This window comes from Astatotilapia calliptera, chromosome 15 (assembly GCF_900246225.1).
Source record: "Astatotilapia calliptera chromosome 15, fAstCal1.2, whole genome shotgun sequence".
Lineage (NCBI taxonomy): Eukaryota > Metazoa > Chordata > Actinopteri > Cichliformes > Cichlidae > Astatotilapia > Astatotilapia calliptera.
The window spans coordinates 2,462,014-2,486,951 of record NC_039316.1 but is presented as its reverse complement, the minus strand read 5'-3'; the positions used below and the strand labels follow the sequence as shown (position 1 = coordinate 2,486,951).

Genomic DNA, 24,938 nt, shown 5'->3' with positions numbered 1-24,938 from the left:
GAATCAATCCACGTGCTGTTAAATTCTCTATTTTCAACAGTTCCTTTTACTTTAGTTCATGGTTACAGGGACTCAAAGGCGTTTATGTGTATTCATCCTTATTAAGCATCGCTGTTTAAATTTGATTTGATTTATTGAGGCTCAGGTTCCAACACATATTTTAGTTATTGATTCTTTTTTTAATTCAGTGTGTAATTTACACAATTTCTCAATTGTAAAACGTAACGAGGAATTTAAAGCAATAAGAACGAACACGTTAAATTTATAATAATTGGTTCAGGTTTTTTGTTTGTTGTTATTTGGTCAAAGTCACGTGAAGCCCCCGCAGGTTCAAAATCCCCAAGTTATTGGAAAAATCACTTCATTGTAAATACTTAGAGACATTTACTCTGTTCATTTAAACCTACAGGCAGCTCTGAATCAACACTTAATCTAACAATTTGGACAGTGAGAGGATTGTGGGAGATAACCCAGGCAGCCATTGGCACAACACACTCACAGTTGTACAGCAAATTTATAGTTATTAATTTATTTTTTAAGAAAGAATTAGGAGGCCAGTTTCAGGCTTGTTTGGAAACTTGTCATATGTACTTGTAGGCTTCATTTCAGGCTTTAGAACATGCACATGCACTGCCTGGGTTTGTGAAGAAGTGTGACACTCTGTTCCTCTAAGCTGTACCATCACGCATTGAGTATTCAGGAGAGGTTTCAAACTTGAACAGTGCCATTTACCAGCTTGAAACTTTCACTGCCCTTGGTTATGGGGGAAGCACATTAATTTGTGTGTAAAGCAGAGCCAACCCGAGTGAGGGTTACACCCTCAAATGGGCTTGAATATCAAGCGCCTCGTATCGCAGGCTTACGTGACGTGACGGGATTAATTGGCAAAAGTCAAATGCTGATGCGTTATCCCGCACATCAGCCTTCAAATAGGCGGTAATACATTATCAATGAGGCCGAGTGTAAACACAGCAGATGTTACCAGGAAGCTAGTCAATAACGGATGTTTCTCTCTAATGAGAAGGCGTAATTGCAACGGGGACGAACTCCAGAAACAGCGGCAGATGCGCTGCAACATCTCAGCAAAGAGAAATAAATAAAAGGAAAGGAATCCAGAAGAAGTTCAGCAGCATTAGCCTGCTAATGTTCACCGTGTGCTCCGTTATCTGAGCGGGGAGTCGAAGTTTTTTCCTTACCCAGAAACTTTTAAATGGGCTAGATAATGCATGCGGGGCATCTAATAAATACTAATGACAAGACCAGACATTAGCAAGAATGGCTCCCCTCTCCAAGTCATTATTCAAAAGAGTTAGCAGCAGTCTTAGCATGTAAAGATAAATAATTTGTCTGTGTCTTAGACAAACGATAATGGCCTGCATTGCAATCAAGGGATCTTTGTAGGCTAGTGGGGCTCTGTGTAAGCTTGATAGCCTTCTTTAGCAGTAAGATCGAACACTGTGAGATGCCGAAGCCGCAGCGCGACATTCCCTTATTAGGGCTACCGAATGTTTTTTTTATTTATTTATTTTTTCCCAGAGGCTGCAGCTCTGAGTTATAGTGTCGATTATTATCATTATTCTACTACAGTGCAGTCTGTGTGCCCGCTCGCAGATACAGCCACTTTTGTCTTATGCAATGCAACTTTCTAGAATGTAGGATTAAAACCATTTTTTTTTTAAAGTGTTGCTTTAGAGATTTAAAGTTAGATTACAACTTTACAAGGGCACACCAGCCATACATACTGTAAGCATTCAAGCATGCTGGACACAATCAGAATTTGTGGGGCATTCCAGTCACCTCACAGATTTGTTTTCAATCCCCGGAGAGACAGCAGGTGAAAGGAGGGAGGTGGAAACAGAAAGCGAAGGAGGAGTGAAAGAAAGCAGCGAGGGGAGGGTTGGGTGGAAGAAAAAAAATCTGATGAAATGCGAAGATTACTCGCCTGACTCCACTGTAGGCTGCAGAGGCTCATCCCAGGCGTGCAGTCTGCCGAGAAGACTCCCACATACAACCTAACCCCGCCACTAACCTTTCTGCTTGGACTGCTATGACTTTCACAAAGTTGCCCAGTAAACACACATCTTCTGTCTTCAGGGGGGGAGATGTGACATTTATCTTAAGCTGCACTGGTGGCGTGGGATTTTTTTTTCCTCGTGTTTGTGTGGTTATACTTACTGTCCTGCTGTTTCAGAGGCAACCTGCAAGGAATGTAGCCCAAAGAGGAAAGTAACACCCATGCACAAAGCTTGTAAAGAAGGCCCACGAGCCAAACTCATAAACAAGAGCAAGGTGCGAGACGAGCCGGGACTCTGTCACGCATACGCTGGCATCTGTGCTCAGCCGGTGGAGCCTGCTGGGTCCGGGCTGCAGTCGGGCCAGTGGAGGAGAACTTTAAACTTTTAACGAGTGCTTAAGTGGAGTTTGCACTTTACATAGCGTTTGTACTTCTATATCTGTACTCGGAAAAACGTGAAACAACTTCGCAGCTATTCTTCTAGGGAGCATTTAAAGTGCAGTCATACTATTTTATTTCCCCAATGGCTCCGATTGGCTGCCTTTGAAGGAGTTCTTCATCCAGAACTTTGCACTTGTATTGCTGTTATTAGGCCTTACTGTCAAGACAGCTGAACTTTGGGGTAAAACCTCAGCAACAGTCATTCAACTCGAGCGACGCAATCTTAGTTAGCTTACATCTCGAGGCTGAAAATGTGTAAATAAGGTGAGTAGCTCAGGTTTTGTCATTGACATATTGGGAGATCCCCTAAAATAGTTTTTTATAGTCGCTCTGTTAGAGAGCTCGAGTTGCTTTATGCTACATTCATCTCGCAGGTGCAATACAAGAAAATAAAGTAAGAGACTGAAGAAAGCATTTGAGTGATGAAACGTTTCTTCCACTTACACACTGCTGCATCAAGGTGAACAGGATCAGGTTTTTGGGATTTTATTTCTTAGATTATTGAGAATGCATTTGACAAGACGGAGTGTAGATTTATGTCTATGGTGCAGAATCGGCCTGGCATAGACTCCAGTTTGGCCCACTGGTCGGCTGCTTTGGACTTTAAACTGTATTTTCATGAATTTTCCTGCTTTTCCTGCTGATGAAGACATCCCCCATGGTCATTCATTACATACGACTAATTAAGCAATAGATTAAAAATGAATTTATTACTGAAATTTTTGCTTCTATGAAAAGCAGATTTTCTGTGAGTTTAACAAAAATGTTCCATTTTATAATTACAGGACAGTCTGGGCAAGGAGCTGTAATTTTATATATTTATTTCTTGCAGTTTAAGCCCAAAGAGTCATTTCATTTATTGCAGCAGCATTTATTTGTATCATGTACAAAAACATACTGCTGACATTGCACCTTTTTCTTATGCTATGGGATCTCAGGGATTGAGTGTAGAGTTAAAACTTAGGGGAGTTTCGCTGCTCCGGCCCACTTAAGATCAAAGTACTCTGTTCGTGGTCGATGATGTGAAATGAGTTTAACGTCCCCGTCCTTTGTCTTCACCTTGGCTCTGTTTGAATTGACCACTGTTTCACTGATGGTTAATTTATGCCACTGTAGTTGCAAAGGTTATTGTGGTTAACTAAAACAAATGTTGTAATTAAAACTACAACATTTAAATAAAGAGTGATAACACATACTGTATTTACATGCTTCAGGTGAACCCTGTCTACCTACAAAAACATTGAGATATGCCACTTCAGCTGATTTTGAATTAGCCTTGTAAAGCTTTCCAGTACATCAAAGTAACTCTGACTAAAAGCACCATTGCTGTTACAGCCTGTGTGCAGCTACATCATAAATAACCTATTAAGCAACATGTCACTCATATTTACAGTTTATACTGAGCAACCCAAGTGTCTCGAATGTTGTTCCAGACTGCATTTAAAAGTATATGTCTGTGTTTATGTAGTCATGCTGCTGGGACCGAGGAGACACCGCACGGCTTAGACAACCGAGGAGTGTTACGCTCACCAGACACTCTAATCGGGAAAGAAAATCACATTAGTGCCATATCTGATGCCTCTTATTTTATCCTCAGACAGACTGCAATGCATGATGGTCCATGGATGCAGTGTAAAGCTTCTATATGCTATTCCTCGGTGTGCCATGGGATGATTTTGTAGTGCGCTATACTGGATGAAACTTGCAGAAGAGATTTCAGACAGATACACAAAAGGGCTGACTCGTCACACAGTGCACTATCTATAGTGAATAAGTGGGCAATTCAAACACAGCCCTGGATTGTCACTGTAATGGCGCTGACATATTCAACTTCCACACAGCACACCTTGTTGGTAATGCCTCTGTAATCACCGGCTGTGCTCCCTTCAATCATTACCTGTTAAAGTGCTCAATAAACTGCACTGAGAAAGAGTGTTCATGTATGGGGTATTTCTTTAGTTTTAGGTGGCTCTGCACTGACTTTTAAAAGACAAAATGGTATATTCTGAATGTTTTCTGCCTGTGGGGATAAAAGTTCCACTCTGGTGAAAACTCAGACTTGAGCTGTTGAAATACTAGAGTGGACAGACTACCTGACTTAGGGCCTGAAGACAAGTTTGGTATTTGTTCGAGTCATGATGTCCTTTAAGGTCAAATCTCATTCTCGGTGAGTGCTTGGAACTTTGGCGATCTAGCAGGAGTGACTAAGAGAAACCTGCATTTATGTGACCAAGTGTGACACGTGCACAACTTGGGGAGGGGGTGGACTCGGATGCTCAGTCAACCCTCTCAAGGTGAAGCACAAATGCAACACGGTTTGCACAGATGCTTCCCGAAAGGTTCCATTCATGCCGATATGCAAATGCCGTGTCCAGATGATTCATTTTACCCAATAAGCCTTGTTTTTTTTTTCTCTCCTACCAAGGTTTATGATTCGGGCTAGATAGGACCCTGGTCCTTGCAGCAATTTCTATAATAATAACTTAGCAATTTAATTAAAAGGAAAGATGGAGAAGTGTTGCACACCCACTCAGCTCTAATCAAATCCCCTCTAAGCATACAGTATGTTATCTACACCAGCCAGCAACTCCTCATAAGCACAACATTCTTATTAGGATTATTCTCTCATGACTTTGTCTCGCCTAAAGTCGAGCAAGTGCGCAGATGTGTATTTGTGCGACTGTAAATCTGCATGCGTGCATCTGCATGCGCAAGGCTGCACGAGGGCCTCTTTGCGTGTTTTGCACAATGACAATGTCATCTGTTACGGCGCGGGTGAATTACTCAACCCCGAGCCGAGTTTGACAATGACGTCCTCCGTAATGCTTAAGCAGTATGCTTGCTAATCTGTGATACAGTAGGATGCAGCGTGCTTTTGCATTTTCACATGCTGCTTTAAAAAAACAACAAAACGCCCCTCACGTTGGAATTTTGCCTCTTTGGCATTGTGACAAATAAGCCAAGCCACCATTTCAAGGCTTAAGCTTGGACTGAGCGATAAAAGGTGAGCTTTTCTTTAAGCTTACAAGCATGTATTTTCCTAAAGGAATTATTATCTCTGTTCCCAAAAGTTTTTGGATTTTCTTGCCTTAAGTTTACAGGATCAAGCTGTGGTGTAAATATAAAGGAAAGTGACAAATGTATTGGAAATTGTGACTTCTGAGACCTCTGGGGTTATGAACCTATTGATCCATCCAAATTGTCCATTCAGGGGCTGTTGTTGTGGAAGAGCTTGGCTGGTGCCTCAATATAAATGTAAATACATCTGCTGAGCAAAACAAAAGAGAACAATGCAGAAAGTTTTAACAGAAAAAAATTTTCTCTACACTGAATATATTCAGCTTGTAATCCTGTAACTGTGAATCATCCCCGCTGCACACCTTTGCCTGCTCCCGGAGGGAAAACACAAAAGCACATGCACCTCCTACTATATGGGAACAGTTAATTTAGCTAATTACTTTATAATTATTACTTAATTCACTGTTCATCACATCTCATTAGCTCATCTTTTTTCCTCGCTCACTTCGTTATGGACTAGTATTCGTGTTGTATAAGGCATTTTGAGTAAAGCAACGAACGCATCAACCAACCAGCATTCAAGTGATGTCGGAAACACGGGAACTGTCAGTTCGGACTGCTTGAAACACACCGGCGAGGAGTGAAAGTATCAAAGAAATCTCTGCTTTCCTGTGACGTCCATGTTGCTGAGATGTGACATTTATGGCGCGGAGCACGGTTCTACGTCACACTGTCACAGCTGGTGTCCTTCAGGTTCAGCGACGAGTTAAGTCGTGGCAGCACGTTGCCTCCGAGTTGTGCGTGTGTTGGCACGTCAGACTTGCTAAAAATCAAACCAAAGCCTTAGTAGGCTTACTTGGGCCCTCCTTTTTTTTTAAGCTGTCATCAGCTCATCCTATATGTCAAGACTTTTTTAAAATATTGAATCTCCAATGGTACGCTGGGATCGATAAGACAAAGCAGGTGGCAGATGTTGTGATATTTTTCCGTCTGTAAAGGGTTAAATATGAAAAGAGTTTTTCTAAGCATGTATAGTTCAGTGGGCGTTTCATTTCTGTGCTGCTTTCTGGAGAAAGAAAGTATGAAGAAAGCACTTTATTAGAGTTAGGACTGCCTCATTAGCAGGTTGGCACCGCACTGTAAAAAAGGGTATTTGAATTGTAGTTGATTTAATCCAATGTTTTAAATGCTTATCACCCAGCATTTTGCTGGTGATATATCCCTGTAGAGGGATGACACACACACACATGATAAGAAATATAAATCTATGTACATCTTGGATGGTTTTACACCAGCATTGAAGTTATTACACCTGCTTTGTTGTTGTTGTTTCCTCCTCGAGTCTGTGTGGCCTTCGTGTTATCTGACACGACTGTTTGACAGGTATCGACAGAGCCAGTATTACCTCTGTACCACTGCAAGGTCTTCAGACCTGATTTTGGTGGGGATCAAGATTTCTTGCAATTTTAGAACAGATACTGCAGAGGGTCTCTGAGTTTTATTTCAGTAGGAAATGAAAATGCGTACCACGAGGTGATTTGTTTGCTCCTTTTAAAATGATTTCAGCTCTCCTTTGAATTATTTTGGAACATAAGTCATGTCCCAGTTAATCCTGTGGTGCATCTGTTGTCGAGCTCACTCTAGTCTCATTAATTGCAAAGGGGAAGATAGATTTGCTTGCTTTATTCTTCTCATTTACCAAAGTGAAATAGAGAAACTTGTCAGGGCTCCCATTTCAAAATCGACTCTTAAATTCGTCGATTTTCACTCTGATACTAATTTGATGGACTGCTTTTTTAACACCAGGAGTATTCCTGCTAAAAATGTGTGCCCTGTTAACTGATGTTTATATCAGCAGAACCTCCCAGTGGTTCTATTTTCTATTACTATGCATATAGTAAAGTAAATAGCAAGAATAGGCTTAAGCTCACAGCAGTTGAGGCAACTACTTCCTCCAAGGAGAACAGAAACCGTCCTCCCATAAAATCTTTTTTTCTTGTAGCTGAAGTAGCTGCATCAGGCAAGGAGGAGATTCTTTGAATTGTAATGTCATAACTGCAGCACTGAATGTAAATGTTAACCTCCTGTGAACTATATCCAGTTTGACTTGAAAGTAGCTGTTCATGTGTTATTTATTCTATTGGCTTCAGAGCTGTGTCACTGGCAACTTTTTCCACATCTGTGTGCATGAACAGAGCAGATATGACCCGATATTGCAACGCCTGAAGGAAGGAAGGGATATGATGATGATCTCTTGTTTGCTGTCCACAGGATTCTCCTGTGGACAGCAAACAAGAGCACCTTATTAAAAACCAGGGTATGACCGCTTGTCATTTACTGTCCCCCCTCGCCTGGCTAATGAGGAAGCCACTACAGCAGCCAGGACCAGAGACTTTTTTGTGTTTTCACAAACACCAAGAACAAGAAGAGCGTAGCCTGACATCCTGTCACACTGTTACAACAGGCCAGTGGATGCTTCCAGGGCCTGTTGTTTATGTTCTCCCTCTTCTAAGCCTGTACTTGTATTTGCTTCAGCCTAGTTCTGCTGGTGCCAATTGTTTGTTTGCACTTGTGTATTGGACCAGAGGGGATACGTGGAGGTTAGAATATAACGTGCAGGACAGAGCAGCTTTATGCTACTCCAGGTCTTTTTTTGGCTTGTCTATTGTAGAAGGAAACAAAGGCTCAGGCAGCGTCTTTGAGGGGTACAGGTTCCTTTTTTCTGCTGTGATGTCTCCCCCCGGCCCAGTCCAAGCCTGCTAGCAGCAGTGCTGGGACTCCAGCAGTTCAGTTCACCAGATGCAAGCAAGGGAAATAGCAAAGCGGCCTCATCATGGACTATTCTCCAAGGCTATATGGTGCCACTGCTCTCCTACAGGCTGAAATCAGGACAGCTAGAGACTCAAGGGGTCTTGAAGATTTGCTTGAACTGCTTTGCTGGGAGTAGGTGCAAAAAGTTGAGACGTCTCTGGAAATGAATGTGGCGGTGATTGTTAGAGGTATGTTTAAGAGACTGTTTAAAGAAATAGCTTTTGAAAAAGACCCAAGCTGGGTTGGGTTACACATGACATTTGATGGTTTTTATGTATAACTATTTAGTTTGCAGATGGTGTCTTAGTATCATGATGGTGGTGATGAAGTTGTGTATCTGCTAAACACTAAATGAGGCCACTGAGGTTTTGTATTTATTTATTTTGTGATGGTGCTAGAAAAAATTACTTGTTTTTTCTAACACAACAAATTTCTTAAAAATATTCTAGGAATACCAAATTTTTGAATTTGGAAGTATTAAATTTTAAAATAAGAAAACAATATTTTGCCATCTGTTAAACATACTAATCTGAAATCAAACATTTTTAAATTTCGAACTGTTATTGTTTTTATTGCTGTTATTCTGGTTCGTTCTTAAAACGAGAGAATGAACCAGAAACATTTTGTTTAAACAAATTAATTAATTAATTAAAATTAACATATATGAAGATATATTTACTTACATGTTTGTATTTTACCGATTTAATAAATTTAGACAAACTTTATCACTTTTTATCACAAAAATATGTATTTCCTAAAGTGTAAAGCAGTTTTCCTAGATTTAAAAAAAATATTTTTTGAGAATACATTTTATTTTTTATAACCAAATTGATTGTTGGACCATATTAATATCCAATGAACATGATATATTAGCTAGCAGCAGTTATTGAAAGAAAGACCTTTGTTGACTTTTTTAAGAAGGAAAAATGTATTTGAAATATAATATTGTAAAAATGTAATATTTGAACATGAAGATTGAATTTAATACAGATTCTAATTTATTTTACATCCTAATATTTACTTACATTTTCTCTTAGTTTTGCTTAAATTAACACAGGCTGATGCTTTTTCTTAAAAAAATCAACAACAACATGCAAAAATTTGATGTATGTTTACATTTTTTAAATTATATATAACCAAAATTTAAATGAGCAAGCTTTGGCTCCACGAAGGGAAAAAATATATATCAGTCTAAGAAAATGTTCTTACAAACAGTGAATCTTTTTGGCTTTTGTACTCAGGTCCTAAAACTTACAATACAGAGATTATAACATCGCCCAACAATTTGTGCTGACAGTGAACTTCTGACCATCACTCTACCTTTAAATGTTGTGTGTAGGTGTATTTAATTTGTGCAGTCACAAAGACTGAAAAGTGTTTACTCTGTCAAAGTCAGAGAGGAAAACAGCTTTTATTTCTCCCCTAAATATTTCATGTTGCACTGCAGTGGTTTGGAGTATGTCACAAAAACGCACCAATCCATGAACACACAATTAATATCAGATCGTTTATTCGCTTTCCTTTTCATTCTTAATTACCCCGTTTCTTAATTCCCCCTGACACTGTCGTTGTGTTTATTGGAGGGTTGCAGGGATTCTGTTCTCTTCGATGGTGAGACATTTTTGATGGAGCCAAAAACTGTGAAAGCTTTTTGCTTGGAAAGAGCTTCTTTGTGTGCTTATGAACCGTGTACTTGGCCCACTGTTCTTATTCTGCTGTGTGTCTCTCTTTGAAATGAAATTTCTCAAACATCCCTACTTATCAAAAGGCTTTTGTACAAGGAAGCCCATTTTGATCAGACTTCCTCAGTCCAATCTACTTCAGTCCTTTGTGTGTGTGTGTGTGTGTGTGTTGCTTTACTTTATCCTGCAAATCAGTTTTGATTTAAAATTCTTATGGAGGTTAAATAGATTTTTTTGCAGTTATTTGTCACTATAACCGATTTAATATTTTTTCCCAAAAGGTAGTCATTAAATTATGTTTCTACCTTGAAAGCACTTTGATATAAATTCTTTAATTTTATATTGGTTACATTATTTATGTTGGTTATTTTTAATGCGGTTGGTTTATCAAAATAGTTTTTGGAATTCTTCAAAATGCATTAAAAACAGCAGCAGTGTTTAAAATTAAATGAATTTATTGGTTCCCACAATTTGTAAGTTTTTGTCATTACACGGTGCTAAAAGAAGCTTTATCTTGTGGTCATGTTGGAGATAAAAAGTCATTTATTTTAGCAAAGGAAAATGATGACGCACTGCCTCTAGTTAAAAAAAAAAATGCAAAAGCTAAAGATGATGATTATGGCAGGGTTGTACATTGAGTTATTGATCTGCTAGCATGGTTTGTTCTGGGTAATTAAGCTGCGAGTGTTGGTGGGAATTGATTGTTGAAAGTTTAAAAAAAAAAGAACAAAAAGGTCAGAATGAACACATCAGTGTCTGTTCCGCTACGCTCCAAGAATCTGAATCAATGGAAAGATATGTGTGAACGATTGAATGTTTACTTACAGCATTGATATCACGAATTATTACTTAGTAGGTAAAAAATTGTAAATATTGTATTTCACCCTTTTTGGGAAACTGGCTTTTCAATGTTGTTGTCTTTTTTCCCCCAAGGAAAAATTGTTTCATCGTTACTCTTTTCGTCCCACTTTGTCGGTACATCGCTGGCTTTCTTAGCCATCAAAAATAATGCATCATAATAATACAAAATAATATTTGTAAGAGCCGAACGCTGGAATATTTGATCCACTCTGATTTTTATAAAAAGGCGTAAATAACTGTGAGTTAAATTTCAAAATTTGAAACCATTTTATCGATTTTTTTTCTTGGCAGGAGAAATAAATACAAGGCAGTTTCTGTGAAAAACACACAATGGCTGCCCCACTTTGTGCCGTTTTACTGAGGTACATGTTCAGTTTTGCCGTTGAGTTTTTAGGTAATTGCAAGCAGAAGCTCAAGGAGCCGACAGGCTACTCAAAACAAACAGAAAATAATGCAAGAAGATGCTTCTGAAGAAATATATTTTTGTTTAAACACAAAATGGTGGGTCTGCAAGGTGCATGTACAATACATGTAGGACCCCAAAATGGCTCCAAGTTCAGCAACCAATGGTGTGCCGAGTTGCCCCCTAACAACTGCCTATTGGCAGCCCGGTTGGTGGTTTACTACACCTTATAGCGGTGCATGCTGATAGGTTACTGGAAATCACACCCGTGAACCCCATTGGCCACAGCGCGGAGATATTCGACAGTAGAGTTACTAGGCTGAACAGCAGAGTTGGCACCGTTCATACCCCCAACACGGTGCGTCTGCCAATCACGAACCCCGGTGAAGAGTACTGTTGTTACAGTGAATTACTTAGGGGCCGGGACACGTGATCGCTGCGCTCGGGAATTATGGCGCGTTATACCTCCTTCTTCAAACCACCTTTTCACCCATCTGGTGCCACCCTGTCTTACAGAGCTTGACAGTCCTAAAGAGTATTGAGACGTCTGGTGATTCAAAGATACCGTGGCTCCATTGAGAGCGGCTCTGCCTCACCACACTCCAAGCCAAAGCTGAGAATGGGGACGCCATGTGCAGTTTCATGGTCCCCGGTGGTGATGAGTTGTTTCGAGGGCGCTCACCAGTCCACCCTAAAGACACCATAATTAGCTTTTCCATCAGGCATTCAGGTGTATCTGCATGGCTCAGGGGGAGGCGGCCATTGTTTCCTGACAAGTGGACTTCTCCGTTTCCCCCTCTCACTTTCTCTATTCTGGATGGTATGTGGTTCGGCTGATTAGAGGTGAGAGCCATATCGGTCGCTGGAAATTCACTAATGCAAACTGCAAACTACTGTATATTCGCTATTCACAGCCCATGCCCACACAGTAATAAGATAGCTGGCCGACTGACAAGCAGCAGTGGAGTGGAATGTGGAGAGTGGAGAGAGATGGATGAAAGACAAGGCAAATGGCAGCCTTTGTGTTTACGTGCGGGTGTGTATGGCTCGCTCTAACCGTGCAGCTGTGCATCCAGACGCATTGTCCAAAAAAATTGCATCTCATTATTTCTTCCCCCATTTAGTATTCAGCAAGTTTAATAACTTGGTCATTCCCTTTCTGGCCATTAATTCCTTGATGCGATAACTCTGAAGGATGCGCCGCTCGGAGAGAAAGGATTTTTACCAAAGCACGCTTTTGAATTGCACCTTATTTGTCATGTGTCTTTATACTGTATAATTTCAGCTACCAAATTAATTCAGAGCTGAGCTCCCAGTGTCAGACAGGAGAATGGAGGGAGCTAAATGAGTAGATATTCTAGCCAAAGAGAGGGGCGAGTGTCATTCCAGGTTAATTAAATCCCAGCTTTGAGGCGTGAACACAGACCTCTTTCGGGAAAAACGAAAGAAGAAGAAGAACTCTTATTTCATCTTGTGTGTCACCGGTACGATCATAAGTCTGATCGTTGTCCCACATCTCTCAGCTGCGCAGCTGCGTTGAGCACATGTTTGTTCATAAACACGCGCTTCTTGGGCTTGTTACACATGTCGTGATTGACAGGTGACTCACCATTTCCATTGTTCAGATCGCTTTGTTTGCAAAGGTAGCGTGTGCAGATTGGCTCCGAGAACGAGGAGAATTTATCTCCTTTCTTCATCTAAATCATTGTATATCTCTCACTCTTAACGGAGGATGTAGCAGACTGTGCTTTGTACCAAACAAGTGTTTACTATGCCTCACAGGCTCTGTTATTGCTAAGGCGACAGTATAGAGGGCGGCTCTCTCGTCTCCCCCCTACTCCTCAACCCACCCATAATCATGATGTTCCACATTATGGTGCCTGTTTGGCTCTCAGTGTTCTCTTTTTAGTGGCGTTCTCGATAGGAGATTAACAACGCAGCGGTGTTGGTTATCCCTCCTAAAGCTGTAGAATAAGTTGCTAGCCTCCCGCTGATTTTCACTCTCAGCAACCCCTCATGGTGCCTCATTAAGATGCAGAGAAACGAGCGCCTCCGACCCAACGCTACAGTAAGGCCAGGCTTAAACGAGGCGCTGCTACACCACAACTCACACTGTACAGCGGCCTTTAACAGCACAACGGTTTGCTCCACGCATGTTTCCTCAGTGGGTTTTTTTTTCCTAGTGTTTCTTTCCAGAGATGAAGACAAGCATGGGTTCGGGTGGGTGGGTGCATTTCTTTTCTTTTCCTTGGACGTTGTGTGAGAGAAGGGCGTTTTGGGGGATTTGGGGATAAGCAGTTGTTCTCTCAATGAGCAGCATTTGAAGGTCAACTCCTCTCTGACTAGGACATTAGCGAGAAGCCAAAGAATTTTTATTTCAGTATGATTTAATGCACTGACAGTGTTTCTGTTTTCAGCCTCTGTTAGAAGCTTTTCGGCCTCTCTCCATTGAAGTTCTTGAGCTGCAGTGTAAATTTGCCAAAGTCAAACACAGTCAAGCAAGTGTTTCCTCATAATGATCCGTGTTTCTGATCTCATTGCTAGCTCTGTTATCCACGAGCATGCACATTCCTTGGTACACTATCCAATATGTGAGCTCCCTGTTCTGCTTCCTGTTTTTAGAGCCGTACTTTGCTTTGATTCTGCTGAAACGTTTGTACAAATCTTTACTTCTCTGTCATTTTAATGAACATTGTTTCTTAAGACTGACCGGCAAGTGTCGTGTTCTACAATCTGCACTTTTCAGCATTTGTTTCGTTTTTGCTTTCCTGTTGCGTTGCTGTTTTTTTCTGCACATGTATGTTCGAAAATGAGAGAGAAAAGAAAAACTCTAAACCCAAATGTGGCATTGTCTGTTTCTTTTTCTTGTTCTACAGAGATGTTGAAGGAGTTGAACCAACAGCGCAGAGCGAAAGAGTTTACAGACCTGAAAATTATTGTTGAAGGCAAAGAGTTTGAAGTCCACCAAAATGTTCTAGCTTCCTGCAGCTTGTATTTCAAGGACCTGGTGAAAAGGTTTGCCTTCGCTTCCCCACCCCCTTACCTTCCACCTTTCCCCCCTTTTCCCACCAGCTGTTGATCCAATCTGTTTTTTTTTTTCATAGGGCGCATTTGTGTCGCTTTTTTTCCCTTCCCCTCTCTCTCTTGCAGGTGTGTGAAGACTTTGGTTCCTAGCACAGGGCCAGCAGCCATTCCTTCCTCTTCCCACTCAAATGAATGTATCTGAAAGTGGAGGGAAAAAACAAAGTCCCCCCCCCCCCACAAACACACACACACACACACACTCGTCATTACCTTTCCTCCCCATGTAGGGCAATTTAACCACATTTCCATTTTAACGAGCAGTGAAAATGTTCCATGACTGGGAATGTTTTAAAACTCACCAAAGGGCCAAAACAGAAACAAAACTCCACGTTGGGTGGCCGCACTGTGAGCAGAGGGATTGTTGCCTCCCATGCTACTATATTTTTTCGTTTCTGATTTCTTGAGTATTTCAGAACAGCCTTTTCATATGCTAATACACCTTGGTTAGAGTGATATAAAAGACATTTCAGAGTCATAAAGGACGAGACAAAAAGCACATCTAAGACCACCACTTTCACAGGTTAACACCATCCTTCACTAATGTATTCATTTGATTTTGATCCAAGTATTCCCCCAGTGTTACGCCCTTCATTCTGCATACTTTTTTTGTTTTTGATTCCGGCTTCACGGGCGTGTTTTCGTTTCGCCGCTCAGCATACTTGTGCATGTGTGTCGTCGGTGTGAGTGTGCGTCAGGTGCAGACCGCTTTAATCTCTCTGTATGTGTTTGCGCATGCATGTAGTATGACTGTGTAAAGTTTGATAGCACGAGCATCTGCATTGTTTTCCTGGAGAGGTAATACCATGAATCCCTAATGTCCTCCTCCTTACTTCACATCCTTGCAGGTGCTTTCGGCATAATTGAGAGTCCCCTGGACCCAAAGTTACTTTGCCACCTTGATGTTGTTTTTGAGTGTGTGTGTGTTTGAGTGTGTGTTCTTGCTCGCATGGCTAGGGATGAAGCGCTCAACAAAGACAAGCGGTAGCGAGCGATAGCTAGAAAGCCTTAGAGAGGTTTGCCATTTTGCCCCGCAGTCATGCTGCCTCCACAGCGAGGCCATCAGAGAGCACAGAAGCTGCTTATCTGCTGCCGCGGCCTCCTTGCTCACCACCGATACACTTGTTCCTCCTGAATGAGGATGGAGCGAGGAAGACCAGAGAGAGACCAGAGGTAGAAAAGCAACAGAGCCACGTCTGCGCCAGCACCACTCATCTCCATGACAGCCACACATCCCATGAATAAAATACAGACACAGTCTGCCTTTGACCTTGACAATAGCAGAGAAGCTTCCTGAGAGACCGGAGTGACTTTGGATAGAACTGAAGCCCCCATGCTGGTCAACCTGTCTATCAGATTGTCTCGTCGGTGGCTCTTATCTGGGACGTAGCCAGATCATTTATGCACTAAGACAGGGGCCCTGAAAGACACCCAGGGCTCCCAGAGGAGCAGGCTGAATTTCATCAAGCTCATCTTTATGCCTGCTGCTGCCTGCTTTGTCTGATTTTTCTTTTTTAATTTGACAGTTTAATAGAGTAAGTTCTCATTAATTGGTTAATTAATTGTAAAACTACTTTGATTTATTGTCATAACACTGTCATTTTTCATGAGATAATGTCTAAAATAGAAATTCTCTCATTTGACTTGAGACTGAAGAATATCTAATGAATTTGTTACACTAATTGTTAATTTTGGAAGACGTCTTTGCTTTGATGTAATGAAGTCATGATCAGCAGCGCTACGTGAACATGACGCCGCAGCTTCACCGAGACCGTCTTTGATTTTATAAGACACGTGGCACCTTGGTTTTATGGAAATGCGAATCGGCAGGCAGCGAGAAGTTGACAGGAAGGGGAGAGAAAGGGAGCACAAACAAGAGAATGAAAAGCGTCTAAAGAACATACAGAGATTTTGTTTTTTTTTTGATACTTGGCTTTGAGGCGTTCGCAGCAAGTGACGCAAGCTCGGACAGAGAAGAGCAAAGAGAGCCAAAGGCCCGTCTGTCATCGAGTTACGGCCTCCCATGTGTCGCTCAGGTCACTTTCTTTCACCGGGGCCGGGATTACGCTGATGCCGCACGTGGCTCGGTACTGTCCACGTCTTTATGAGGTCAAACGAAGATGGGAGAGAGAGAGAGAGGCTTCTTTGATGCCGTGTACCCCAGCCTTCCTCGCCCAACTCATTCACTACGGCTCAGATTCCTGCCTCCTCTCATAAACCACCTTTGTGTATGGGTGTGTTTGAAATTGTGAATCCGTAAGTACTCAAATGGACTTGACATAAAGCGTGCTGCTGAAGTTTTATCACGTGTGTGTGTGTGTGTGCATGCGTAGGATTCAAGGACATAATATCCAGGCACGCTGTATTAGTCAGACTAGTAGAGATGTAATACTGTAGGGTGAGGGAGTGCACATCACACTTTTTTTTTTGGCCCACCCACCCACACACACGCACGCACAGACACCAACCCAATGACTTATTTACGAAATTAAAGCGTCTCTTGGCACCGTGTCAGTATTTAGCAGCGTGGTTTGCAGGCTCCGCAGCAATTTGAAACGGTGCTGAAAATGTCACAAAAAAAAAGAAAACCACACATTATCCACCTAAGTGGACTACAAATACACTGATTAGTCTTCATTTCAAATTCTCTTTTCAGCAGAATCCTAAAATGTCTTTATTTCCTCTTTGCAGCGTGCTGCTCCACTGCCCACCCTCACCCGAGCAAATCAGCCTCCCGTCCCCACCCCACCTTACCTGGAGGATGTAATGCCGCTTGGAAGTGTGAGCACACGCTTGCCCCTTCCAAAAACCCATTACATTACTCTTTTAAAGGGCCAATGCACCTAGCGAGGAGGCAGATCATCTCTAGTAATTCCATTTTACCCCACGGGATTTTCCAATAAGCGTGCTCGCAGGCATTTAATTTATGGCCACTGTATCCCAGCACCACACTAATGTTAAAAATAAAAAAATAAATAATAAAAAAAGCTCCAGAATCAGCCCTGATACATGTTTTGGTGCCATCTGCTTCCCCGCTCTTCTTCTGTCAGTGTTGACCCATGAGGTTTTTTGTGCCACTCAGAGCACTCTGACTGTGATGGTAGGGGGTTATTTTAAAGCCCATTACTGTGTGGACGCTGTGTGAACTCTGCAGCTCGGTGTGCACGGTTTAGCCCTCTGCAGCACCATTCAGTCAGACGGGGAGACAGGTTACTGTAATACCCCATTTTTGTTTTGCTTCTTTAACAATTTCGTACGGCATCTACGCGAGTAAAGGCTTTGTTTTGTTTTTGTGTTTTGGGTATTGATTCGATAAATCGTTACTTTTTAATGTTGCTTTCTTTTTAGGTGACATGTGTAACTGAAAACCAAATTAAACACACACGATTGCATTCAGGCTTTTTCACCTTATGTTCATTCAAATAATTCAGAGAGCATGTCAGCAGTTTTTATTGGACCTACTTCTTTTTTTTCTCTTGGCAGAAAGTAGTTCCAATGAAAAATGTACAACAATGGAGTCTTTTGAGTCTGACATTCTTGGAATAATTGTTACTTTGTGACCACTGACAGTATGAAAGATGGACATGGGTACAGTGACGTGCCCTTTTTAAAGCTTTGAGATGAGCCTACTCCATCTTTTTAAGACCAGCGGGTGGAGCAGACTGTGCAAGTGCACACTCATTGGCTGACGTGTCGTCAAATCTCGTTTCTGACACTTAGAATGACCCAAATTTACAAAATGGACTTAACGGTTTATTCACAATGGCTAAATTGAGAGACTGAGTCCATAAACACACCACAAAAGTCTTTATAGAAGTCAAGTTCGAGGGATGTTTTCTCGTTGACCTCTATTGGACTGGAAGTGTCTTTTCAACCACACCGATCGCCCCCTGGTGGCCTTTGAAAAGACTGCAGGTTTGAGTCGCTCAGACGTTGGCTTCATTTTTCGGACCTGGAAGCTACATTATCTTTTATAGTGTGTACGTTTGTGAGTTTTCAGCACTGTCCAAATTATAGATTTAATTCTGACTAATTCTAACTTCTCGAAATGGAAAGTGAAATCGTGAAATTGAGATGTTTTAAAAACGGTGAGACCCTGCTGAAGTCTTTATGCCAAAAATTTTATAAAATTGTAAATGTAATCTTAAGGTCTGCCATAGTGGCACTGTCAGAGATTCTTTTTGTCATCTTCAAGTCAAGTTTTTTTTATACCAAGAGTCCTGTCAATCTGGTGTCTACATTTAGGTTTGTGTGTGTGTGTTTTTTCTCGAGTTGATGGCCCCTTTGTTCACACTTGGATGCACGTGTCAGCTTTCATACTCTCCACCTGTCACCGTGTCCTTTTTGTCCTTCAGACGATCTAACACATATATGACTTGTTCCTTCCAAGTGTTATGGATGCAGCGCCCTTATAATCCATACCGGGAAAAACCAGCAGTCCCAACGCCGACACAGCCACGGCGTTCTGTTTATTTTTACAATTTTAGTCCTGATTTATGTTGTGACAACACGTAAATACGGGCCATTTTTAGCCAAGACACTTTAGGTTGTGGTTCTGAGTAAGCTTCTGTGTTAACATGTCTTGGTAGTGCATATACTCCCACAGAATAAATGATCTTGTAAGAACAAGCTAAATGTGTTCCTTGTAAATGGGCTTTTTTTAGGCTGAAAGATGTATTAGAAATTGTGTGTGCTAGCACGTGTGTGTGTGTGTTTTCCTGTTTCCCTCCCGCCTCTCCGCCTCTGCTCACCACCATTTTGACACTCTCTGCCGTTTTTTTTTAACTTCCTCTTGAATAAGTGCTACATTTTTCATAAACAAATTTCTTTGCCGGAGTGTGTGTCTGCGTGCGCGCGCCCATCTCCCCCCTCCTTCCTTACCCACCTTTTCTTGCCCCGTCTCTCCTCTTCTGTCTCTCCTGTCCTCCCTGCCTCCCTTCCTCTCTCACTATTCAAATTCAAGTCTGCAATCAAACGCGGCATAAATATCCACCTCTTTTTAAGAAGCTCCCGGAAAAGTCATTTCCATAACATAAGTGCTCAGACAAAAACAAACTGCCACTCGAGCTGGTTCCTATTGCACTAATTGACCAGGTTGATGAGCATGCTCTTCTTTTATTTTTAGCTCTTTCCCACCCCTCTCTTTCTTCCCGCCTCACCATCACTTTAACCCTGAACAACCCTCCCCTTTCCCATCTTTCCGTCTTACTACCTGCCCCCCACCCGCCCCCTCCTCCAACTGCAGGGCTTTGTGCAGGAAAAAAAAAACGCGGGGGGGGGGGGAATAACACTATGTGGCTTTTTGCTTTGCAGGAGGAAAACGAGTAACTGCCTTGGTTTTTCCAGCCAATGTCCATCCAGGGACAAATGCCATTGTCTTTTCTTTTATTTGGATGTCCTTCTCCCACCCCCACCCCACCCCCACCTTTCACCTCCTGAGTGCGCTTGAAAATGACAACTAATGTCTCAGTTCATACACCACAGGCTACTGGTGATTATTACGCCGGGGACAGGTGTGACGGTGTATTTATTTATTTTTTTTCCGGGGGTGGGCGGGGATATCTCTTATTTAAAAGAGCAAGGCACAGTCATGGAACAACCCAAACTCTCCCCCTCAGAAGGATGGCTGCTGGCTCCCCTGTGGAAGAACCGTCTCACCCTGCCTCCCTTTCCTTCTTTTTTTATTTTTTTTCTGCTTCCCCACCATCGCACCCCCCCTCCCCCCCTCCACCCTTCCAATCTCTCATCTCCACTCCATCCATTCTATCTGTCTCGTGTAGTTTGTTTTTGCTGTCTCTGTCTCACTAAACGCTGACTGTTTGTCATGATTTCTAATCCAACCAACTGACTTCTACACACAAAAAAAAAGGAGAGGAAGAAGAAGGTGGAGGGGGAAAAAAGGGATCAGACAGACACAGAAGCAGACAGAGCGTTATCACAGCGCTACCATGACTGGCAGAAGCAAACAGCCTCCATCCATCTTAATGCTGGCTACTTTTCATATTGTTGATGTCCATATCCGCTGGGAGCGAGACACAGCAGTGGGGGCATGCATTCTGCGGGGCTTTGATTCCATTTATTTTGCCCTTGAGTGGATTATTGTTTCACATGGGACATTAAACATGGGTGGTGAGGTGTTATTTAATGCTCTCATACCTCCCCGAGGGGATCCTGCATGCGAACTAATCTCGGCCATTTGATCCCGATGAAGTCACAACGTGGCCCAGTTCCCAAAACGGCCCTCGTTGTTCCCCCTCTCTCTTTCTCTCCAGCACTGCATTACAAAGGGATATCATATTCTATTTAATTTGTCCATCTAAGCTCTCGCCCAGCACCTGCAACGTCAGTCGGAGTAGACGCGCCGCTTCGATGACCGGCGCGCGCGCACACACGCAGGCAGCCGCGCGCTCTCTGCGGCAGCGGCGTGACTCGTAAACTGTGCACTCACGCTTTAACCAGCTGACTTTCCCATTCCATTATGTCCGTGTGTAACACCATCTCTCTCCATTTTTCACTCTCTCACAGCTCACACGTGCCCTGCCATGTATGCATGTTTGCCCTCCAAGACTATGCATACATGAAACCACACGTTCAAAAAGCATGCCTCTTGAAACAAAGCAATAACTTTTTTTTTCATTTGTTTTGCCTAATCTTTGTGCAGTGAGGACGTTTTGTTTCAGATGCAGCGCTCTAGCTGTAAATCCGCTTGCCCCATAGTAAAGTAGAAACCATCCAAAGTTCTGTTTCTGTCTCTTTTTTCCACTTTTACGTTGTTATCTTATTGTGTAACGATTCTCTTATTTTTCTCCCCACTCTCGTACTTTCCCAGGTGTGTTTTAGGTGTTGTGTGTAGCATACGTGTATTCTTGTCCCTCTCTTTTATTTTTCAATTTCTTTTCTTACTGTTTTTGGGGGTTTTTTTATCCCCAAGTTTCCTCTCAGAATGCGCCTAACTCGCCTCTCTCTGCCGTGATTGGTTGATCAGGTCGTCGGGAGAGACGAGGAGCAGGGAGATGCTGGAGCTGAACATGAGCAACATCAGCGCCGACGTGCTGGAGCTGCTGCTCGAGTTTGTCTACACGGGGTCGCTGGTCATCGACTCGGCCAATGCCAAGACGTTGCTGGAAGCTGCCAACAAGTTCCAGTTCAACACCTTCTGTAAAGTCTGTGTCTCCTTTCTAGGTAGGCGTAGCTCAGGGGGAAGAGCGGCGGGGATGGGTGGGGAGGGGTGTATGTGTTTACACGAGTGTTATCTGCTTATATCAGCAGCGCGTGCACGCTTATTACATCAGATATGCCTGCCGCGACCATACGGCCCTGGGTGTTTTCATATACGGTCATGCTTCATCGCTGTGCACAGAAGTCCTCATGCAGCACCTACATTTCCTCCCCGGCCCTGGCACACCGCTCTCCCATTTTTGTCATGTTTCCAAAGCTCGCAGCCGTGTTAGAATTCACTCTCAGCCGGGCACGGTGCCTCTGATCTCGTCCCAGAGAGCAGGATCAAGCACGGGGGCAGATTTATAAAAAGGTCAGGGAACAATTGTCACTTAAATGTCAAATCCTCTGGTCTGAGCTGCGATGGAATCGAAAAACAGCCAAACAGATTGATACTTAGACAAGGTATGGAAAGAGGTGGATAGAAGGGGAGTGGGCCTGTTGGGGGTGGAACCCAAAGGATGGGGGGAGGGGTCTGCATGAAAAGCAAATGGCATGTTCCATATTTTAGTGGGTCGGCCAGCCAAAAAAGCCGCAAAGGTCGAGTTTTGCATTCCATTTAATAAATAGTTTTGGGTATCGGTAACACGGGGGAAGTGCATGTTAGCAAAAAGGTCAGCAGCAGGAAAGGAGGGGAAAATTGTAAGAGGAGCAGCAAGCGCCGTTATTGATTTGTTTTTCTCAATTTGGGAGGGGGGGGAGGGTTAAAAATGGGAAAAACACAGAAGCCATTTGTAGACTTCATCGCCAGCGAGGCGTCAATCCGTTCTTCCTCGACAAGATTCATGACATTTCAGCGCTTGAGAAGTAACGAGCACGACCGTGTCTCCTTGAGCAAAGAGGAATTGATACCGCGTGAGAAATTATTGAAGTTTGCAACAAATATACCGAGGAGGAACGGCAGACATCTTCTCCGACCTACTTACGCTTCACACGTCTTCTCTCTCCAACAAATACAAAACAAAGTCATTCATCGTGCGCCTTGTGAGAAATCCCAGCTTTTTTTGTTTTATGATTGGAAAATCAAAAAGTAAATGAACAAAACATGCTCACCTTTTTACAACCCGAGTGTGTAGTATTGGAAAAAATGATTTCTTTTTTAAAGGGTTGTTCAGATGATCATCTGCTGTGAAATATACTTTCAGACAGAGTCTAGCTTTGATGCAGCCCAAACCTGCTTTTTTTTTAGTTTGGCTTTTGCTCACCTGTTATTTACCAGATGTTGGGTGGCTTTTTTATTGGCTGATATTTGTTTAGGAGACACTCTCAGGCTCTGTCTTTAGCGATAAAAGGCCTGGCTTTGCTTCGCTTTGATGGCTGTTGTTTAATCGGGCGCCTTTCAGCGGCCACTCAACCGTTTGTGCCCGCATCCGTGCGTACGTTCACTACAAGACCGGGGGCATTTCCCTCTCTTGTGATAAATGGTGACACTTGTTAGAAAACTACATTTGGAGACACATCACCTAAAATGCCGCCCGTGCTCTCCACCCCCCTAAACCCCGCCCTGCAAAAGATCACAGGCGGCAGTATAAGCCTTCTCCCCGCTGGCCTGGCCCTGAGGGTAGTTTCATATATTCCAGGCTGTGTATGTGTGTGTGTGCATGTGTGTAGTAGATCCTGAGATCTGACAGGACTTCTTTAAAGTGGCTCAGCTAATCCCAAATCCCGCTCCCTGCCATCCACCACCTCATGCCTGGGCTGTGAGCGATCGATTCCCCTCGTTGTTTGTCCCCGGAGCTGTTTTGAGTTATTATACTTGTTCTCCCTCAGTCTCAGGCAGATACAAAGCCCAGGCTATGGCTCTGTGCTACCTGCAGCTGCTTTCTCTGTCTTTGCAGCTTTGTACGTCTGCAGTCTTTTTATAGATGACTGAATGGTGTTTTGTTTTTCTCCCCCCCTCCCCACTGGCTGTCTTAATCAATCTGCGTCTGTCTTTTGTTTTCTTCTCGTTTTTGTTTCTAACCTCTTCTCTTTGTCTATCTCCCTGTCTCTCTTTCTCTCTCTGACCTGCTTTACATTGACTCCAGAGAAACAGCTGACTGCCGCTAACTGTCTGGGAGTGCTGGCTATGGCCGAGGCCATGAGCTGCACCGAGCTCCACAACATGGCCAAAGCGTTTGCCCTGCAGAATTTCCCAGAGGTAGGTCGAGGCTCTTCGTCTTTCTGGATTCTTTGATTGCTGTGGAGCAAAGTTACACACGGCGGTTTGCATCTGGGAGAAAATGAAACACCTAAATCAGTGATCAGCTCGAGGAAAAAGGAAAAAAACTTGTTTTGCCTAAGCATCTTTTTTGTCAGACTCAACAATGCAATGGGGAAAATTGCACTTTCTTCTACACTAAATTAAGTCTGTAGTTACTAGATTCCTATTAAAGTCTCACATGTAAAGCATACACAAAGCTTATTGAATTATATGTTTTTGTCTTCCTTTTTTTCAAGCTAGCAAATATCAAATGGCCCTGTTAATTCACTGCTTGCATTAAAATGCTTCTCTGGAGTTAACCGTTTTTACCTCATGGGATGAGAAGCTCCACGTACCCTACTGAATCACCCAACAGTACACTTATTACCGAGCAGCTTTTAGATAACTTAATGGAAGAGAAATACAGAGAGCTCTGTTTTCTTATAGTTTCCAACCAGCATGAATCACACAAAATAGCGTGGAAAATAAGGGCATCAAAGCTCAGCATCAGAAAGTGTTGGAAAAATACTTTTTTGTGTCGAGCGTTACTCGGTAAGAAAAACAGAGGAAAAACGTCTCTCTCCACAGATCAGAAAAAATTAATACATTATGTTCTGCCTTTGATGTGAGGCGTCCGGGCTGGTCACAGAAAAGTCCACTGTAAATCTGAAATCAACACCTATTTACTACAAAGAGCTCAAAATTAGCCTGTTTTATATGTCTTAGTATTTTTATACAGCATATAGGAGAATAAAAATGTCCACTCATTATCTTGTTTTTTACGTTTCTGTTTTTATGTGAATCACACAGTCGAGAAAAGCCTGAAATCAGGTAAAAGCAGCAAACAAATGTTACTGTTGTCAGTGAAAGAAAATAAGTACATAATGAAACCGCGATGATGCAAAATCAAATGAAATGTACTTTCCATTCTCTTTCAAGATTTACTGTGCAGATGTCTTTGAACTGCCTTAGCTGGGCTTTCTTGTCATTTCTTTAAGCGGTCTTCAGGAATAGTTCTCCAGGCTTCTTGATGGACATTCAAAGCTCTTCTTTGGATGTTGGCTGGATGTTTGTTCTGTTCTCTGTCAGGATGATCCCGCACTGCTTCAGTAAAGTTCAGGTCCGGGCTCCGGGGAGGCCAATCCATGACTGATAGTGTGCTGTTGTGTGCTTTTCTATCCAGCTATGCTTTTACTGCACTGACAGAGTGTTTGGTGTGATTGTCAC

At 42.6% G+C, this 24,938-nt stretch overlaps 1 protein-coding gene across 7 annotated transcripts in view; it reads left to right on the top strand.

Moving 5' to 3' along the window:
- klhl29 (kelch like family member 29) overlaps nucleotides 1–24,938 on the top strand; it is a 274,138-nt gene that overhangs the window by 160,277 nt on the left and 88,923 nt on the right. For all 7 annotated transcript variants that reach the window (XM_026142813.1, XM_026142814.1, XM_026142809.1 and 4 more), the window contains 3 exons: nucleotides 14,107–14,245; nucleotides 21,297–21,493; nucleotides 23,557–23,669. In XM_026142813.1, the coding sequence (XP_025998598.1) occupies nucleotides 14,107–14,245; nucleotides 21,297–21,493; nucleotides 23,557–23,669 (449 nt within the window). The remainder of the gene's footprint in view (nucleotides 1–14,106; nucleotides 14,246–21,296; nucleotides 21,494–23,556; nucleotides 23,670–24,938) is intronic.